The sequence below is a fragment of the Bubalus kerabau genome, chromosome 1 (genome assembly GCF_029407905.1).
Source record: "Bubalus kerabau isolate K-KA32 ecotype Philippines breed swamp buffalo chromosome 1, PCC_UOA_SB_1v2, whole genome shotgun sequence".
Lineage (NCBI taxonomy): Eukaryota > Metazoa > Chordata > Mammalia > Artiodactyla > Bovidae > Bubalus > Bubalus kerabau.
The window spans coordinates 237201261-237221223 of NC_073624.1; the positions used below are offsets into that span (position 1 = coordinate 237201261).

A 19963-nucleotide genomic window follows, 5' to 3' on the forward strand; every position below is an offset into this window, starting at 1 on the left:
AAACTTCCGATAGAAGCAGAACACAGAGCCACACATAGAGGAGGCCCAAATGTAACAAATATCCAGGCTAATCATTCTTGAAATTGATCACTGTTTCCCCCAAGCTTCCTCACACTCAAGACAAAAGGAGAAATGTGACAGATTTTGTAAGGTTTATAATTTGATACAAGAGAGCACGTTTCAAGGGAAAGTGACTTGCAGAATGCCTAAGAGCAGAAAACTTAGAGGGGGGAAATTCAACATGTTTTCATATCCTACAACTTAATGTTTTTTTTCTCCTAGCTATTATTCCCTAGACCTGGAAATTTCAGGTAAATATTCAAAATTCCTACCCTGGTCTGACAAAATCCTGTTGTATTACAATCATTTGTGATACGTAAGCCCGAAACTGAAACCATCAAAGAGAAAAGCCAGCCTGGGTCAGTTTTGTCAGAGTTAATCTGTATTTTAAATTGGAGTCTTCTAAAGGGAGACACACACTGCTGAGTGATACCAAACAGTACTTTCTCTTTTTCTCTTTCTCCTTTTCTTCTCCCTCTTTCTTCTGAAAATGCCAGAAACCCGAATGGAAGCCCTCACAGGACTGCAGCGTTACACACCGAAAAGCAACAAGAAACACACATCGATGGTTGGCTTTTCTTCCTCTTGAGCAGCAGCAATGCTAATGGCAGGGGTGGGAGTCAGGTGCAGACTACTGTTTCTTGTCTTCTGTGTTATGCTGGCTTTACACTCTCAAGGCCCTGAATCCTGCCACGAGCACATTCAGGTGAAGGCAGGGGCCTCCCAGAACTTGCCAGAAAAGCAGTCCTGTCAGGGGGCAACTGTAGTAGGTGGAATATTGTCCCCACACCTCCCAAAATCTTGTTGAGTCCTGCCCCAGGCCACAGGTGCAAGGCGTTGCACCAAGGCCACAGAAGCAGAGCCCAGAACCAAGGTGATCTCTGAAACTGACTGGGCCCCTTTGTAACCATTGCTGAAAGCACCCCTGATCATCACTAACAAGCTTCCTGACTTCCAGTTAGGCAAAGATGCACACTCCAGTAAACATCCTTTAGTGCCCCAACCAATCACCGAACTCCAGCCTTCCAGCAGGAATTTTCTTTGTCCTGAGACTATAAAAATCGGCTATTAACCCATTAAAACGGTCAGGTTGGCCCACTGTGCTGGCAGTGCCCACATTTTCAGATCTGGGGCATTTCAGAAGGGAGTGAGTTTGTTAAGAACCAAGAGCAGAGATAACAGGGCACTGCAAACACAGTGGGCAGACCTGACTGCCTCAACAATCATGGGCAAGCTGAACCTCATCTTGCAACCTTATCTAGAAAGACGGTCTTTACAGGTGTAATTAGTTAAGGATTTTCAGATGAAGTCATCCTAGATTGAGGAGCGGCCCTCAAAGATACCAATGGCTGGTATCTTCCTAGGAAGAGAAGAGGAAACAGGGAGACACAGGCAGAGAAGGTCATGTGACTACGGAAGGCGAGATGGGAGTGATGCTGCGGTCAATCAAGGAGTCCATACAGCACCAGAAGCTGGAAGAGGCAAGGAAATATTCTCCTCTAGAGCCTGAATTCAGAGAGGACAGGTCTCTGCTGACATCTGGATTTTAGACTGCTGGCTACCAGGACTGTGAGTGAATAAATTTCTGTTGTTTTAAGCCACGTGGTTTGTGATACTATTACCATAGCCCTGGGAACCTGATGCAGGAATGCAAGGGAACCGACATACAAAGGATGAGAGAACCTATGAAGGAATCAGGAAATGGGTGCTGAGCACATGTGAAAAGACTAAATGGAATTGAAAGGCCTGGCATTTAAGCTCAAAAGAGCATTAATCTAATATCATATTATTACTAGCATTCCGCTGAAAATTTAATCATCAGGAACAACCCTGCAGGGAAGACGTTGTCACATATTGCCAGTGAAAAAACTGAGGTTCCAAGGGTTGAGCAATGTGACCAAGGTCAGACAGGTCGAAGGTGGTGGGGCTGGAATTTGAACCTGTCAGATGGACACCAACATCTATGCTCTTAACAACCTTATTACAGTGGAGTTCAAGCACAACTGGACCATGTAAACTACATGTTGCGCTGAGGCAAGAAGGAATGCTCAGCATCATGACTTGCATTCAATCTAGAAAAGGGACGGGCCAGAACAGTGGTCTCCAGAGAGGGCTCGGTGCTCACCTGGGCTGCGCAAGGCCATCCACTGGGAGTGGGGAAATTGAGAGCTCCTGTTTGTATTTAATTAGATTGAATCCTTGCAACATTTATCCGGGAGGGATATATTTCAGCATGTACATGCTAGGTGGAGGTATGTTGAACAAATTGTCAATAAATGTTTTACCGCTTGTAATACATTGTTATTCTGGTCAAGAGGGAAAGAATGAGTTGCTTGGAGACTATGGTAGGCAGAGTAACGACACCCAAAGTTATCATGTTCTAATCTTTGAAATTTGTGATATGCACATGGCAAAAGAGACTTTGCAATACAAGTAAGTGAAGGATCTTGAGATGGGAAGATTATCCTGGGTTAGCCAGTGGCTCCAGTGCAATCACAAGTATTCTTATAAGAGGAAGGTCAAAATGCCAAAGTTGGGTTACGTGATGACGGAAAAAGGTCAGAAAGAAAGATTTGTAGGTGTTATGTTGTTGACTTACAGATGGAGGAATGGGTCCAAAGCCAAAGAAAGCAAGTGTCATCTAAAAGCTGGAAAAGACAAGGAATTCGATTCTCCCCTAGAGAATTCAGAAGCCAAGTAGCCCAATCGAGATTTTTGCCACCCCATGGACTGCGGCCTACCAGGTTCCTCTGTCCGTGGGACTACCATTCTGGTAAATTCTTATAACAGCAACAGAAAACTGAGACAGAGACACTGGCCTCTAAGATCTTCCTAGACAACAGTGGGTCTACACAAGGGATGAAAGGAAAGTTACTTTTTATTTACAAGTTCTTTGTGCTTTGGCCACATATGTGTAATATCTATCTTAAATTAGTAAAATTGTAATAACAACAACAAACGAATCTTAAAAATTAACCATGCTTTTCCCAGGTAAATGTACTCACCAATGCTTCTGATTAATACCTGATTTTCCTACAAGGTGAGAATATATTTACACAAAAAAATACCAAAATTGGGACCCCTTGGCAGCTAGATTCTCACTGTAAGTTAGTATGGTTTGCTGGTTTAATTTGGAGAAGGCAATGGCACCCCACTCCAGTACTTTTGCCTGGAAAATCCCACGGACAGAGGAGCCTGGTAGGCTGCAGTCCTTGGGGTTGATAAGAGTCGGACACCACTGAGCGACTTCACTTTCACTTTTCACTTTCATGCATTGGAGAAGGAAATGGCAACCCACTCCAGTGTTCTTGCCTGGAGAATCCCAGGGACGAGGGAGCCTGGTGGGCTGCAGTCTATGGGGTTGCACAGAGTCAGACACGACTGAAGCGACTTAGCAGCAGCAGCTGTAGCAGCTGGTTTAATTTTAGGCTCTTAAGTTCTGGGTATGCATGGGTACTCTGATAAAATGGAATTTCTGTTAAAAAATCAACCCTAGACCTCAGAGCACAGTGAGACTGCCAATCAGCCTACCTTATGCTTTACCACCACTAAATATTTCCCCCAGGCTTCCTGGCTCTGTGACCTTGGGCAAGATATTTTCTCTCTCTAAGCCACAGTTTATTCATCTGAAAATGCTGCTATTTCGCCAACTGATTTTGTTATGTCCCATTTAACTTTTATATCTCTGGATAACTTTTTACAAAGTATTTGAATGACCTGAGAAAATTATCATTACATACTAATTTTTTCAAGGATATAAAGCTATACTTAGTATAGGGAATGAATACATAAATACTTCAAAATATATATACAAACACATACATACCTCTTGTTCCCCAAAGAAACCTAAAAAGAAATCCAAAAGGCTAACTACAGCTGTGAGTGGAGATATTGTAGGCAATTCAATTTTTAAAATTAATACTTTAAATGATTTCTAAACTTTCTCAAATGTGAAAACTTTATAAAATGTTCTGTGTTGTTCGGTCGCTAAGTCATGTCTGACTCTTTGCGACCCCATGGACTGTAGCCCGCCAGACTCCTCTGTCCATGGGATTTCCCAGGCAAGAGCACTGGAATGGGTTGCCATTTCCTTCTCCAGGGGATCTTCCCAACCCAGGGATCGAACTCTTGTGTCCTGCATTGGCAGATGGATTCTTTACTACTGAGCTACCAGGGAAGCTCAAAATAGTCTGTGTTCTTGTGTTAATTACTAGAAACCTTGCAAAATGCCTGAGTTAAGGGAAAACTGTTGGGGTGTGTGTCATTTATTTCAAGCCAGACCACGGTGACATTCTAAGAGAAACTTTGAAGATAGCTGGTAGAAACTCATTCACCCGCAGCCAAAGAAAGGGTTTGTGGTGCTATTAGAAAAAAAGGTACCTCTCAAGATCTGAGTACTGAGGAATAGAAAGATGAAATAGGATGTACATATTAGTTGCTTTTACAGGTCAAATATGTTTTTTATAATAGTGGGTGCATATAAAAACTGGTGAAATCCAAGTAGAATTTGTAGTCAAGTTAATCGTATTGTAACAATGTAAATTTCTTCTTTTTGATAATTCACTGTAATGTAAGATCTTACCACTAGGGGAAGCTGGAGGAACGTATAGATCTCTCTGTACTGTTTTCTGCAAGTCTGTGGGAGTCCAAAATTATTTCAAAATAAAAAGTTTTTTTTTTTTTTTTTTTTATGGCTTAAATACCAGCCATTTTATATAGGTCTATGTAATCTATGCATGATATGTAGTAGCCTGGCAGTAAAGACTTACTGAAAAAAAATGTTGAATGAACTTTAAAGCACGATTTAAAAGAATATAGAGAGAATGATTCTGAAAACAATTTGATTTTTTTTTTAATTGCTGTTATACTATGTTGTTAAGGAAAAAAAAATGATCTGAGAGGACATAGCACAAACTGTTACAGTAATTATCCCTTGATCTCAATCACTAGGGCGAGGATTGGGGGAAATATTTGAAAAACAAGAAACTTCCATTTTATAGTTTTAACTTTTTCTTTTACAAGAGCATGTATTTATTTTTGTAACACGAAAAATAAAGTTTAAACTTTAAGAGTATGGCATGGAAACAGCCTTTCCCTTCAGAGGACTTCTCATCTAGTAGGGTAGCGGGTGATGTTCAGTGCACGCTCTAGAAAATGAACCTATGGAAATAAACTCACAGCTGTCCTTTCTAAGAAACGCATCTACTATCTGGACAGTCTAGATCGAGCCCTGCAAAGGTGGCCTAAGGGCCAGATCCCCCTGCCACCTGGTTTTGCACAGCCTCAGAGTCAAGAATCCTTTTTATATTTTTTAATGGTTGGGGGGAAAAAATCAAAAGAAGAAGAACTCATGACACATGAAAACTGCAGGCAATTTATATTTCATTGTGCATCGATTCGGTGCTGTGGAAGCCTGGAGGCATCATTTGCATACGTGCTGTCTCCAACTGCTCCTGCAGCGCTAAGGCAGGGGTAAGTAGCTGAGGCAGAGAACAGCGCGGGGGCTTGTGAGGCCTGAAGATGTCCTCGCTGGCCATTCACAGAGAAGTTTGCTGACTACTGCTAAGTGAATCTACCAGTCCTGAAACAATGTCTCTGGAAGAAGGGAATGCCATGAGTTTTGAGTACAATTTTGAAAGCCTTCAGACCCTAAGATGACGAGAGAGTTCCTTTCAAGGTGGTTTTATGTCTGAGGGGGTAGACTAGACCCCACTCTCTCACTCAAATAAAATCATGTGCTTTGTGCAATTCTGGAATGGCACTGAATTTTTAGGCTAGAAAAATTTTTGAGAATCCATTCTGAAAATTGCCCCTATTTCTAGTCTTTTAGCAGAAATGTGATTCAAAATTCCTAGAACCTTTTTCTCAGAATCAATTACTGAGCACCTTAGCAGGCCTAGCATAGGGATGAGCACTTCATGTAACTGATTTCATTTTGGTGCTTATAAAACCCATTTCACAGATGTATAAACTGAGGCTGAATGTTTAAACCACTCCACCTCAGGTAACACAGACAATAAAAGGAAATTTGAACCCAACTCTGAATGACTCAAAAAATCCTGATGGTAATGACTCTGATAGAATAAGGGCATATTAAAATTGTATTTGAAACCATGAACGCTCTAACCATTGAATTTCACACCAGAAATTACCTGGCACTATCTTCTCAGTGCATATATTACGTATGCAGACTCATTACTGAATTCATAGACACTGGGACTCATCTGTCTCTACTTGTAAAACAAATTTAACTCTGAAATAAGTCAGTTCTATGATACAATCTTAACACACCCCTAGAATTTTAAAAGAGAAGGCAATGGCAACCCACTCCAGTACTCTTGCCTGAAAAATCCCATGGATGGAGGAGCCTGGTAGGCTGCAGTCCATGGGGTTGATAAGAGTCGGACACCACTGAGCGACTTCCCTTTCACTTTTCACTTTCATGCATTGGAGAAGGAAACGGCAACCCACTCCAGTGTTCTTGCCTGGAGAATCCCAGGGACGGGGGAGCCTGGTGAGCTGCCGTCTATGGGGTCGCACAGAGTCAGAAGCGACTGAAGGACTTAGCAGCAGCAGCAGCAGCAGAATTTTAAAAGTGACAACTTCAAGGCTTCAGAGAAGTTTCTTACCTTTCATAGGCAGCAACTGGCTTATGCTGTCCCCTTGTGGATTAGTTGTGGTATGGCCTTAAAAATCCAAAGGACAGGAAAAGGATCCCAAGTCTGAATATTTCAGATTTGAAAGAAATTCAAAATTATCTCCTCTGGTTCCCTTGTTTTAATCAAGAGAAAAATTTAAATCTAGAGAGACAGTTTCACTCTTTCAGGGTTTCACAGTGATGAGTAACAATTAAAGTGAGTGACCAGAACCCATATTTTCTGACCTCACTTGGCAGCACTAAGACAGATGTGGAATTTCAAAACGTGTTTTGAAAATAGAAAGAATCATTTACTGAATTCACATGCTCTCTTTAAATTTTAGAGACCTCTGAATGATCAACAAGAGTACTGTGAACTTCAATCAATCAACAGAGCATCACCTACGTGAATCTGGCATTCCTTACCTCCAAGGGCAAAATTAGGTAGGATCTACTTAATTTTGAAAGAAAACAGAGAGTAAATTTAGTATCAGTCCCCCAAGTGGCTCATAAAGGGGAGAAACGATGACTTCGCATTTCACACAGGTGAGGTAACAGAAGGACACCAGAGATTCTAGAACATCATTATTTAAGAGTCACCCAGTTCCAAACTGTGCCTCAAACTTCTACTGCCTCCAAGGATGCCCCAGCAACACAAACACCCTCATCCTTGGGAAAGCCCAGAGTCACCACCTCAGGCTACTGCTTTCACGTGCTGGTATGTGCGCGTCTTGGTGAAACACCAACAAGACGTCATCCCTGGACTCCTCTCTGTAGGGCAATGCCTATCCCTGCTCTGCCCCCACCAGCTGATCAATAAATCTTCACTGCAGGCAAGGTGCACATTTCACAGAGAGCCCTCTGGATTATTAGCAACAAGAGTAATAAGTGGGTGCCAGGCACCAAGTGCTCACTTCACGCCCAGCTCAGTGTGTTTTCCACAGTTGATCTCAGAGTGTTCTGTGCTAGGCACCAGGACTGTCCTCATCTCACAGCAGGAGTCCTGTGGCCTCGAGATGTCAGGCGACTGGCTCAACTGACAGAGCTAGGAAGGCAGAAAGCAAACTTCAGAGCCAGGATTTTCCACCTGCAGAGCCTAAGCTCTTGTGCTCTGGGTTCTGTGGCCTTCGGAACATATAGCAAGAGCTCACACACACTTGTTCTGAAGAGATCAGTGCCGGAGGGTGACTGACCACGCTGTTTCATGGCATAGTGGGAAGTGGTCCAGTTGGAATGGAACCCTAGCCCTCTGCTGTCTAGATGGGTGCAGTTTCTGGAAAGAGATTCTAAAAATTATTATTGATATTGCTGCTGCTGCTAGTGCAATAAGGGAAGTAGTTGAAAATGCACAAAGCACTTTCACATTTATTTTTCATATTTGGACTTCAAAATGTATCTATGGGGTAAGTAAACTTGGGCAGAATTATTGAAAGAGAAGGAAACTGAAGCCCAGAGAGGTCTCGTATTTTGCCCAAAGGTGCAAAGCTAGTGCCCAAATGCTACTAAAGGTAGAACAAGGGTGTCTGATTACAAATTCCACTTCATTCTCCTCTTCTGCTTCTGGGTATCACAGGAGTTAAGATTCCACAAGTGTGGGGAGGTTCTCCCCAAGGGCCATTGGTACCTTTGTTCATTGACTTGTTCACAGTGGGAGAACGGATTCCTCACCTCTTCACAGAGCTCGCTGTGGTTTATCCACTGATCCCACCCTCCTGTGAAACCAGGGATGTCTCCAGTGCCTGACTTGGTGTCCGACGGACACTGTGGTCTGCAGTGATCACCCAGCTCACCTGGCTAACCATGGGTGAGGACCCTCTTAGAGCCAGCTTCAAGTTCTAGTTCCAGTGGCTGGTATGTAATTTCATTTTCACTCTGATTGCCTTACCACAGACATGCCTCTCCAAATAAGACATGTCTTATTTGGTTGGCCTTTCTGAAGGTGAACTGTTACGTGCTAGAATTGCACGATTCAATTCCAAGTTTATTAATGAAAGAAAAAAAACATTTGTATGGTTGGTAGAATGTAACACTATTGAGAAAAGCATCCTGAGAATCCACTTTTTGTCCTTTTTCCTTTATCCCCAGACTGCCGGCCTCCCAACTGATTCCAGCGAACAAACAGCACTGGGCCTGAGAGATAAAACAAATCAGCTAATGCTTCGCAAAAGATGTTGCCTTTGAAATCAGCTGCATCCAATTTCTTCCCTCTTGACACTGGCATTTGTGAGTGAAAATGAGCTTTGCTTCATCCCCTGTCTTCGTTTCTTCCTTCTGCTGAACTTGCTGCCAATTCCTCCCCCAAGTCCTTTATGCCCTTGATAAACTGAGGGCCCAGACAGTGTCAAGTTCTGACAGGGCTCAATTTTTGCTTCAAGGAAATAGTGCAGCGAAGGCAGGACAGCTCTGATTCAGGAGCCAGAAGACAGTCCTATGTGTGACCTACTTCGTCTTCTATTTGATCTTTTTTGTGCCTCTGTGCCTGTTTCCTTCCATGCAGGATAAAGAGTCTACCACACTGGCAGTTCCTATATGCCCTCTGGGGCCAGGGCTGGGCTTCAGGTCCTTGGACCTACCCCTAGACCTTTAGAGGTCCTCATCCTGCACATCTTTTGTTGTTCTGGCTTGCTTTGTCTTTAATGGGAGCATAGTTGCTTTACAGTGTTGTGTTGGTTTCTGCCTTACAGCAATGTGAGCCAGTCACATTATATATATATGTATCTCCTCCCTTCTGAGCCTCTCTCCCCCTTTCCATCCCCCACCTCTAGGCCATCACAGAGCGCCGGGCTGGGCTCCCTGTCATATAGCAGCTTCCCACTAGTTATGTATTTTACACATGGTAGTGTATATATATATGTCAATGCTACTTCCTCAATTCATCCCACCCTCTCGGACCCCATTGTGTCTGCAAGTCCAATCTCTATGTCTGTGTCTCTATTCCTGCCCTGCAAATAGGTTCATCAGTACTATTTTTCTAGATTCCACGTGTATGTGTTAGTATACAATATTTGTTTTTCTCTTTCTGACTTACTTTGCTCTGCAAGTCTTAGACAGAGTAGGGCTGTCTATGTTTTGAATAGGTTCCCTGTGGTTCCAGCCCATGGCCTGGCCTGGTATAGATGGGCTGGATGAGCCCAAAGTTCAAGATTTCCCAGTCTTTTCCTACCTCCCTGGGAGGTCAACGTGAGATCTGATTGTGCTTCCCCTTTCATTTATACCAACCTTACTCCCTTGTCTCCTATCTCCACATCAAGACACAAACCTTGCCTCTTCCATTTTTGATTGCCTCTCTTTCTCCTATACCAGGACAAGCCTTCTCCCTCACCCTGCCTCCTCTCTAAATATTCACCCTCCAACTCCTTGAAAGAACATCTAATATTTCTTCTCTGACAATTGCCCAGCATTGGACTTTAGGGTGTCCACCCACAAGTTTACCCTGTTTCCTTCATGGTCACTGTCTAAACACCTCATCCTACTAACCAGCATTTAGAATCCCCTCATATTTACCTACACACTCCATAACCTTTGTCTCCTGGACTCCTTTCTACCTTTGCTGGCTCTCTCTGCATCCTCAGCTGGCTTTTCTGCATTCACTACATCCTCTCTCATGGTACTTGTTCCTATAAGGAGGTGGGGTGTCTGCCTTCATCCTTCCATTCCTGTAGGGCATTTAGACAATGCCAAAGGATCTTCAGTTATCCCCTCTGCTAATGAGACAATAGATGAAGGGTTTAAGAGCTTAGTTTCAACAGCCAGGAGACCTGGAGTTCAAACTCTGGCAAATGTCTTAAGCTTTCCACAGCTCAATTTCTTCTCCTTTATAACAAATGTAACAGTACAATCTTCCTCACATATCTGGACAATGCCTGACTATGAGATAAGGCACTGACGGCGTCAAGCCCAGCCTTTTTCCTAAAAACACTCAGTAACTGTCATTTGTTATCAATGACTTCCAAAATTATATCAACAATCCTGAACTCTCCCCTATGAGATGATATGTATGAAAATTTTGGTATAGTGGCAAGTTCCTATTCAGCACTTACACTGTATCATCACAGTAATGATATTTGACCGGAGGGATGTGCCAGTCATCAGACACCAATCCCCACCAAAGCATCTGTAGGTTGCCCAGCCCCACATTTCCAACTTCCTGAAGTGTCCCAGGGACACTTCAAACTCAAGATCACCGAAATAATTTTCACTCTTCCTCCTGGGGTTCCTTTACCAGTGAGCCCATCACATCAGCTAATCTCCCAAGTACAGAGACTCAATCATCCTTCCTTCTTACTCTACCCACCAAGTCCTCTCAGTTCCAAGTCCTAAATGGCTCTGACTGTCCCTTCTCTACTGTTACCACTGCCATCATTCTAGTCGAGACACTCCTTCCTGTCTGAATAACAGCAAGAGCCTCTTGGGGAGCCTCTCTGCCTCCAGGTTTACTCCCATCCTGTACATCTAAAACTTTTTACAGACCAAGTTTTCCCAAAACAGAGCTGAAAATGCCATTCTCTACTCCAAACACATGAATTGGTTCCTTGGAACCCTGGAATAAAATCTGAATTCTTCAGCCCATTAATCAGTCCTTTAAGAACCTAGGCTACTCCTAGCTTCCAGTCTCCACTAGATTAAACTAGACTCTTAAATAATCAGAGATTCCATGCTCCTATAAGTACCCCTATCTCTGCTCAGGCTGTTCTCCCTGCCGGTTCACTCTGCTCAATGAAATGTTTTCATCCATGAAGAACCAATTCAAGGATCATTGAGAGAAATCATCCTGGCCCTCCTTTCCCAGTTAGAATCCTTCTCTCCCTTCTTTGGGTCCCCAGGGCACCTCCTCATACTTCTACCCCAAAACAAAGCCCACTGGATGGTGGTTCGCTCCACGTAAGCTTGTCTCTCCCACTCCTTTAAGGACAGAGGTCAAGACCTCATCATTTTGATATGTTCTAGGCAGAGAAGTAACCTGGTAAGCCGTGTTTAATGAATGACAGATTTGAAAGGCCTTTACCAAGTATCATGCTGCTGCTGCTGCTGCTAAGTCGCTTCAGTCGTGTCCAAATCTGTGAGACCCCATAGATGGCAGCCCACCAGGCTCCCCCGTCCCTGGGATTCTCCAGGCAAGAACACTGGAGTGGGCTGCCATTTCCTTCTCCAATGCATGAAAGTGAAAAGTGAAAGTGAAGTCGCTCAGTCGTGTCTGACTCTTAGCAACCCCATGGACTGCAGCCTACCAGGCTCCTCTGTCCATGGATTTTCTAGGCAAGAGTACTGGAGTGGGGTGCCATTGCCTTCTCCAAAGTATCATGCTACATATTTCTATATATCCAAATGAAGTGCCAAGATAAAGATACAAAATCTCATCTCCAACCACTTTTCCCTCTGAGAATCCTTTGATTTGCTGGAAAAGCCAGCTTGTTCTGGACTATGAAGCTTGAGCTGGTTTATTAAACAGAGAGGTACAGTAAGAGAACAAATGCTCGTATAAGCCCTCATCCTCACACCCCCACCATCCAACCCTGGGAACAAGAAATAGCTACTGTAAAAATCTCAAAGAAAGGAAAATGTGACAATTACTAGAGGAGGGTGTACTTTTTTCCCCAGTTTTCCTGGGTTCATAGAGAAGTCCTCGTGCATATTTGGGTGCTTGAAATTTGAAATGATTTTACTGCTTAGACTTCATGCTGTTCATGAGCATAATGATTCACCTTAGGGCTAAGAATAAGGGAATCAGTGGTAAAGAATCCTCCTGTTACCTACTAAGATAACAGCCACCTTTTGCATGCTTACTAGCTAGCCAGACACTCATCTAAATTTTATATGCATGAGGTTATACAACGAAGGCCAGAGACCCCCAGGAAAAAGTAGTGCAGCTGATAATCAAGCCCAAGCAGTCCCTTTTATTTTTTATTTTTATTTTTTTGAATTTTATTTTATTTTATTTTTGTTGACTCTTGCTAGTTTCATTTCAAGCAGTCCCTTTTAGCACCTCCAAGGCTGTGAATTAATTTCAGGGTATTCTCTGCCCTTGCTGCTGTTGCTGTGGCTATTAGTTTCTAAACCGTGTCTGACTCTTCACGACCTCATGGACTGTAGCCCACCAGGCTTCTCTGTCTGTGGGATTTCCAGACAAGAATATTGAAGTGGGTTGCCATTTCCTTCTCCAGGGGAATCTTCTTGACCCAGGAATCAAACCCATATCTCCTGCTTGGCAGGTGGATTCTTTACCACTGAGACACCCGAGGAGCCCTTTTTCTGTCCCTGGGCCCTAATATTAATAAATACCTAAAGCAGTCAGGCAGGAGGAAGAAAGGACAAATGAATACAAGAACACTCCTTCCACTATACAGAGCCACGGGGTCAAGTGAGTAAACCCTCTGCGGCTTCAAGGAAGAAGATCAGTGTGTTTGGAAATAGGATGAGATAGCAGAGCTCCACTCAGCCTAGAGTGGACAGGCAAGTATTCTAGAGATGATCTACCATGGAGTACTGAACCAATGAATCAAGGTCAATGGTATCCCTTACTCTCTAAAATCCACAGGAAGGAACAAGCCACAGATGCAGTCTTGACACCAGTGTGTCCCGGGAGGGCTTCATGGCTCAAGGACCCAAAAGGCGCCTCTAGTCATCGGACTCCGTGACACTGTTCAGTGTCTCCCCTCAACCTAAGGGGCAAGGGAAGAAGAAGAGAGAACCACACACACGTACTCTTGGATGTGAGTAAGGCAGTGCTGCGGCGAGAAGTCTCCTCAACACTTCTCTGAGAGGTCCTGGGGAGCAGGGCAGGCTCTAATTCTGGAAGAGAAAAGAAAGTTTGATAAAAGGCAGATAAACGTTGGTGCTTGTGCCAAGCAATTTTTACAGTTGTCTTTGTAGTTTTCTATGTTTATTTTAGGCAAGTACAAAGACAACTATAAAAATGGCCCCTGATCCCTATGTATATTTTGAGGTTTTCCTGCTGGCTGAGATGGCAAAGAATCTGCCTACAATGCAAGAGACCTGGGTCAGAAATATCCCCTAGAGAAGGGACATATTGGCTACCCACTCCAGTATTCTTACCTGGACAATTCCACAGACAGAGAAGCCTGGTGGACTACAGTCTATGGGGTTGCAAAGAGTCAAACATGACGGAGCGACTAACACATATATATTTCGAGTTTTTTTTTTCAAGGATTGTAAGTAATTTTTAGAATCTAAGGGAACCATAAATGTTGTATTTGAAGATGATTATTTTAAGGACTAAAGGAATAAAACATACAAATTTGCTTAGGGTTCATGAACCTTAGGTTGGTACTCACAGTGTAATGGAATTAGCCAATTCATTACTGTAAAGTTGTTTAAATTAATCCAGGCCTTATTGAGGCAGTTGAAATGCCTAAGCCTTCGAGATATCTCATGATTGTTTTCTAACATCTTTACCTCAGAATTAGAGTTTGAAACATGGTGAAAGCTTTGACAAGGGCCCATAATTAATGGAGCTAGTAACTCAGTGAGAGTTCCAAGGTGTCGGGATCAATAAGGATTCAGGAGGGAGGGTGGGAGGGAGGAAGAGAAAGGGAGAAAGAGAGGAGGAGAGGACAGAAGAGAGAAAGAAAGGAAGGAAGGAAGTTCACCATCAAGGAATATTTTAAGGCATCTGGAGGTCTTTCCTCTAATGCCTAAGTAGACAGTTGAGCCCTGGCAGGATGGAACTGGTATCTGACCCAGGGTGACATTTCCTAGTTCTTTACCAAGTATCTGTACTCCTAGGAGGTCAAGTTGAGAACTAAAAATGATGACTTTTCAAAAACACAAAGGAAAAAAATAGGAACAAAAAAGCAAACCATAAAACAATGAAAAGGAACAATTTAATGAAACTACACCCACCCCCCCACCCCCCCACACACACATGCACACACAGAGTTATGGGATGAATTCCGACCTCCACCTCACTCCCACCCCTGCTTGTAAATTCATATTTAAAGCCCTAATTTCCAGTAACTCAGAACATGACTGTATTTGGAGATAGAGCCTTTAAACAAGTAAAAGTGATACTATGTGGACAGCCCTACTCAAATATGACTGATGTTCTCACATAAAAAGGAGATCAGGACACAGATACACAAAGGAGAAAGAGGATGTGAGTACAAAGTGAGAAGACAGCCATCAGGGAGAAAGGCCTCGGAAGAAACCAACCCTGCTGACCCCTTAGTCTCAGACTTCTAGCCTCCAGAATTGTGAGAAGTAAACTTTTATTGTTTAAACTGCCCAGTCTGTGGTGCCCAGCCCTGACAAACTCACACACACACACACATGCGCACACACGCACACACGCACACACACACACACGCTCACACACACAGGCACACACACACACACACACACTCACAGACTCTAGAGCAAGTTGCTGAGCTGCCCCATTCAGTAGGAGAACCCTTTGCCAAGGGACCCAAGGTACACCTGAGCAGCAGAAGGGAAAGAATGGCCAGGTGAGCCAGGTACCTGCCGTGAGGATGGGCCCCTCGGTGGAAGGCTCAAGGGTCAGCAGTATCGTGTCTTCCTCAGGAAGGGAGCTCAGTGTTGTCAGAGGGCACGTGGAGGCCGTGGTTGTGAGCGCAGCTGTAGTTCTCATCTGAAGTGGTGGTGTGGACGTGAGGTCAGAGGTGGTCACGACTGTTGCTGGAAGCACGGCTGTGGCTGTTGTCATGGCGGCGGTGGTGGTGGTGGTTGCGACGGTGGTGGTGGTGGTTGTGGTTGGGCGGCGGGTGGTTGTCGAGCGTGTAGTTGTGGGGGCTGTAACCAATACAGGATACGTCTGGTACCAAGTGGAGACAGAGGAAGAGGGAAGCACCACAGGTGTTGCTGGCATCCATCCCTTTGTCTGTGTCTCTATAGCCTCACCTGGTCCATGAGCCTGGACCATCAAAATGCCTATGAAAACTGGCATTCTAAACTCTATGCTTGGCCTTTCCAACCTATTTTTTACACCCTAGCTAGAGTAATCTTTGACAATGACAAACCAAATTATGTCAGTCTCCAACTTAAAACTTTGTTTTAACTGGGTTCTCCTTGGCCTTCTGGTGAAGATCCAATCCCTAACCCCACCCACAGGGCCCCACTTGATCTGGATCTTTCTTTTCAACCCCATGCCTCCACTCTATTCTCACATTCCCTTGCCCATGGGCCTTTCTTCAGTTCTTAAACTATATTACTGACCTTCCCCCTGGAGGAACTTTGTACTGACTGCTTCCTAGTCCCTCTCTTCCTTAGACTGACTCTTCTTTAAACCTCATGTCTCAGCTAAAAGGTCACTTCTGCAAAAAGGTCATCCGCAGTCTACAATAACAATGTTTTTTGCACACTCATACTTGACCACATCTGGTCCCATCACTTCATGGGAAATAGATAGGGAAACAGTGGAAACAGTGTCAGACTTTATTTTTTTGGGCTCCAAAATCACTGCAGATGGTGCCTGCAGCCATGAAATTAAAAGACGCTTACTCCTTGGAAGGAAAGTTATGACCAACCTAGATAGCATATTCAAAAGCAGAGACATTACTTTGCCAACAAAGGTTCATCTAGTCAAGGCTATGGTTTTTCCTGTACTCATGTATGGATGTGAGACTTGGACTGTGAAGAAGGCTGAGTGCCGAAGAATTGATGCTTTTGAACTGTGGTGTTGGAGAAGACTCTTGAGAGTCCCTTGGACTGCAAGGAGATCCAAGCAGTCCATTCTGAAGGAGATCAGCCCTAGGATTTCTTTGGAAGGAATGATTCTAAAGCTAAAACTCCAGTACTTTGGCCACCTCATGTGAAGAGTTGACTCATTTGGAAAAGACTCTGATGCTTGGAGGGATTGGGGGCAGGAGGAGAAGGGGACAACAGAGAATGAGATGGCTGGATGGCATCACTGACTCAATGGACGTGAGTCTGAGTGAACTCCAGGAGTTGGTGATGGACAGGGAGGCCTGGCGTGCTGCAATTCATGGGGTTGCAAAGAGTCGGACACGATTGAGCAACTGAACTGAACTGACTGACTTGACCACAGATTTTGTAGCATTTCCTAAAGACACATTTATTCGTTGATTGTTATATAATGTCTGCTTCTCCTAGTACATTGTAATCTCCACAAGCGAAAAGCTGGAATTTATGTTGTTCTCTTCTACAAATCTAATACCTATCATGGTATTAGTAGATGTTCCTAGTAGATCTACAGTAGATCTACCTAGTAGATGTTGCAAAAATGTGGCATAAATGATTGCATCAAAAGGAAACCCAAGCATAACATTTCAGTCAAGCAAAGTGAATAAGCTCTAGAAATTTGCTGCACACATTGTACCCACATTAACAATGGTTTATTGTACACTTGAAAATCTGTGAAGGGAACAGACCTTATTCTAGGTGTTCTTTCCACAATAAAAATCAAGATGTAAAACAAATAATTTCAGAGTGTAAAGATTGATTCATGCCAAAACTACTCACCCCCTAAACATCTGAATTTGGGTTCATTAGCAACAGATATTCTACACATACCACCCTTTCTTAAATATGCCAAATTTCCATTAACTCTAATGGACCAGAAAGACATCATTTGTTTCAAGTGAGCTGAGAAATGATGTCATAGAGTATTGAGGTCAGCCAGTATTTTACAAAATAATAGCTAGTTATATCAGGTTTGAAAAGCAAAGACTTGGATTGGCATCATTTATCTTCAACAAATCCAAATAATACCTTCTATCTCACAAAGTTGCCTTGGGAGAAAAATACACTAATGCTTATCAAAGTTCTCTAACTAGAAGCATCCACATCAGTTCTTCTCAAATTTTAGAGCCCATGAGAGTCACCTGAGAAGCTTCTTATGCATATGGCTAGTGAGACCTTGCCTTCTGAGATGGCAATCCAATTAAGAACGGAGCCCAAGAATCCTTGGTCCTTGGTGCAGGCTGAGCACAGAGCTGACTTTGAGAGGCTCCATTCCAGACTAGCAGGAATGGTGATTATTGTTTACGTAATTCAACCATAGACCCTGCATGCATGCATGCAGCTCAAATCTTTAGGAGTTCTGCCATATTTCAAATTTCATCAAAAGCAGCTGATAGTAGCAGAAGGAAAGACCAGCTGAAAACTGCTATTTATGATTGTCTCCAAATCTCCTGCCCTTTCCCCTCACTGAAAGTAGCCCACTGTTGGTTTATGGATGAAGCTAATGCGTGAACAAAACATTGTATTTTGTTCACCCAGTGTTTGTAAAAATTTTGTGATCTTTGCCAACATGCAAAAATCAATACAGTTCACATAAAAACTGGCAGATCTGAAAGCCCTGGGCCCCAATTTCTTCAGTTCCCTAGGCAAGAAGCAGCTGCCCTCTTCATATTGACCTTGAATTTCACTGGTTCTTTTCCCCACCCCCTACTCCTCACCCTTTACCCTTTCATTCATTTCTGTGGGTTCCTCAGCTCCCACAGGCAATTGCTCCAGACTGTGGCTCCTCTAAACACAAACATGTCTCAGTTTTAATCTGTCCACTCCCTGCTTAAGCAGCTTCAGTCTCTTTGCCACCACCCTCTGACTCCATGACCCAACACGAACTTCTCCACCCACAGACACAGCCTCTGTGTGCTCACCTCTCCTCAGATCCAGGCGGATGTTCTTCTTCACATCATTGAACCAGCCAGGCACCTCTATGCGGCAGCAGTACACATTCTGGTCACCTTCGTTGGTGTCCATGATGGTCAAGGAGACATCCCCTCTCTGGATAATCCCCCGAAGTTGGTATTTTGGCGACTTGCTTGAGACCACCTTTGTCCCATCGGTGTAGAGAAGCTCATCACTGCATTTGGACTTGGGACACTGGCCTCTGCCCCAGCACATGCTATTACTATGCGGAGACCAGGATGAGTATGTACACGGCAAAGTCACTGGCTGACCCAAAAATGCTGTCACGACAGTCTGTGATGCCACCGGAGCTGTGAGGAAAGATGAGAAAATTAAGTTGTGAGGTATTGAAATCTCTCAAATATGCTCCACAGGGATCATGCATGCAGATGCTTCCAGGAAGATGAAGAGGGTTGTACTGTATGTTTCTTTAGCCCAAATTCTGGCCTGTCCTTTGCTGCCACTAAGCTCCTAACTTCACACTCTGCTATCCCTCAAGTGGGAGCAGCTGACTACCTGAGTCTGAACCCATCTCTGCTGCAGATTTGCTGATTAATTTGCTAATTTGCAGATTTGCTGACCTTGAGTACCATTCAATAAAACAAATTCTCCAGTGGAAAATTCTGACCCTTTAATCTAACTGCTGCTGCTGCTGCTGCTAAGTCGCTTCAGTTGTGTCCAACTCTGTGCGACCCCATAGATGGCAGCCCACCAGGCTCCCCCGTCCCTGGGATTCTCCAGGCAACACTGGAGTGGGTTGCCATTTCCTTGTCCAATGCATGAAAGTGAAAAGTGAAAGTAAAGTCAATCTAACTGTACTCTCATATAAACAGGTGTAAGTAGCATTCTACCCAGTGTATGTCAATGGGCAGTGATCATGTACTACTGACATGAATGCCTCAAATGGGTCTCCCTCTGTCTTCAACCCCAGAGTGTACTATGGCAAGGAGACAGGCTGTTGTTGTTCAGTCACTAAGTTGTGTTTAACTCTTTGTGACCCCATGGACTGCAGCATGCCAGGCTTCCTTGTCTTTCACTATCTCCTGGAGTTTGCTCAGAAATTAATTGCTCTAGACCATATGTTTGTTGTTAGAGAATATGAAATAAGGTGGAAGTTTGTGGATTTTTTTTTTTAAGTTAGAACTGGAGAGGAATCATAGGAATTCTTTAGAATGGCAGCTGTGACTTAAAGATGCTGGAAGATTAGGTTGATCATGTTAGCTATATGCAATGGAATATATTACCATTTTAAAAATGCAATATCTGTGTTTCCCAATTTCAACTGATCATCAGCATGGCCTGCGGAGCTTGTTAAAAATACTTGTTATCTTGCCCAGCCCGAGTCAGAATCTCAAGACTGAGGCCCATGGTGATGTACAACCAAGGTCAAGGTCAAGTGACAACCAAGGTCACTGAACACTGACTCTGTGCCTTTTCTAACATAACTTCCATCTGTGAGAATCGACGAAACTTTTCCACTGCTGCAAATATTAAGCCCTTTGGTTTAATTGATCATCAGTGATTGTTCTCAATCAAACCAAGCTATTGAAGGGACAGCCAGGCAGGCCATAGCTCCAGATTGTCAGGATGACATCCTGCTCCTTCTTGGGTACCTTGATCTCTGCTCATTGTTTTCTT

General features: G+C 43.6%; 1 protein-coding gene and 1 long non-coding RNA gene across 9 annotated transcripts in view; one reads left to right on the forward strand and one right to left on the reverse strand.

Annotated features, from left to right (window-relative positions):
* LOC129636576 (T-cell immunoglobulin and mucin domain-containing protein 4-like) overlaps positions 1 to 19963 on the reverse strand; it is a 62362-nt gene that overhangs the window by 5914 nt on the left and 36485 nt on the right. For all 3 annotated transcript variants that reach the window (XM_055560070.1, XM_055560062.1, XM_055560058.1), the window contains 3 exons: positions 18295 to 18636; positions 15173 to 15463; positions 13400 to 13486 (listed from right to left, as the gene is read on the reverse strand). In XM_055560070.1, coding sequence (XP_055416045.1) covers positions 13400 to 13486; positions 15173 to 15463; positions 18295 to 18541 — 625 coding nt within the window. In that variant the 5' untranslated portion in view covers positions 18542 to 18636. The remainder of the gene's footprint in view (positions 1 to 13399; positions 13487 to 15172; positions 15464 to 18294; positions 18637 to 19963) is intronic.
* Positions 1423 to 19963, forward strand: part of LOC129636637 (uncharacterized) — a 43244-nt gene continuing 24703 nt past the window's right edge. For 2 of the 6 annotated variants that reach the window (XR_008707055.1, XR_008707051.1), the window contains exons 1-3: positions 1423 to 1629; positions 7042 to 7141; positions 8783 to 8920. This is a non-coding gene — a long non-coding RNA (uncharacterized LOC129636637). Of the gene's footprint in view, positions 1630 to 7041; positions 7142 to 8782; positions 8921 to 11644; positions 11664 to 13041; positions 13152 to 13232; positions 14736 to 18304; positions 18443 to 19963 lie in introns of those variants that run through there. The other 4 variants (XR_008707053.1, XR_008707054.1, XR_008707049.1 and 1 more) reach the window with 4 other exon arrangements.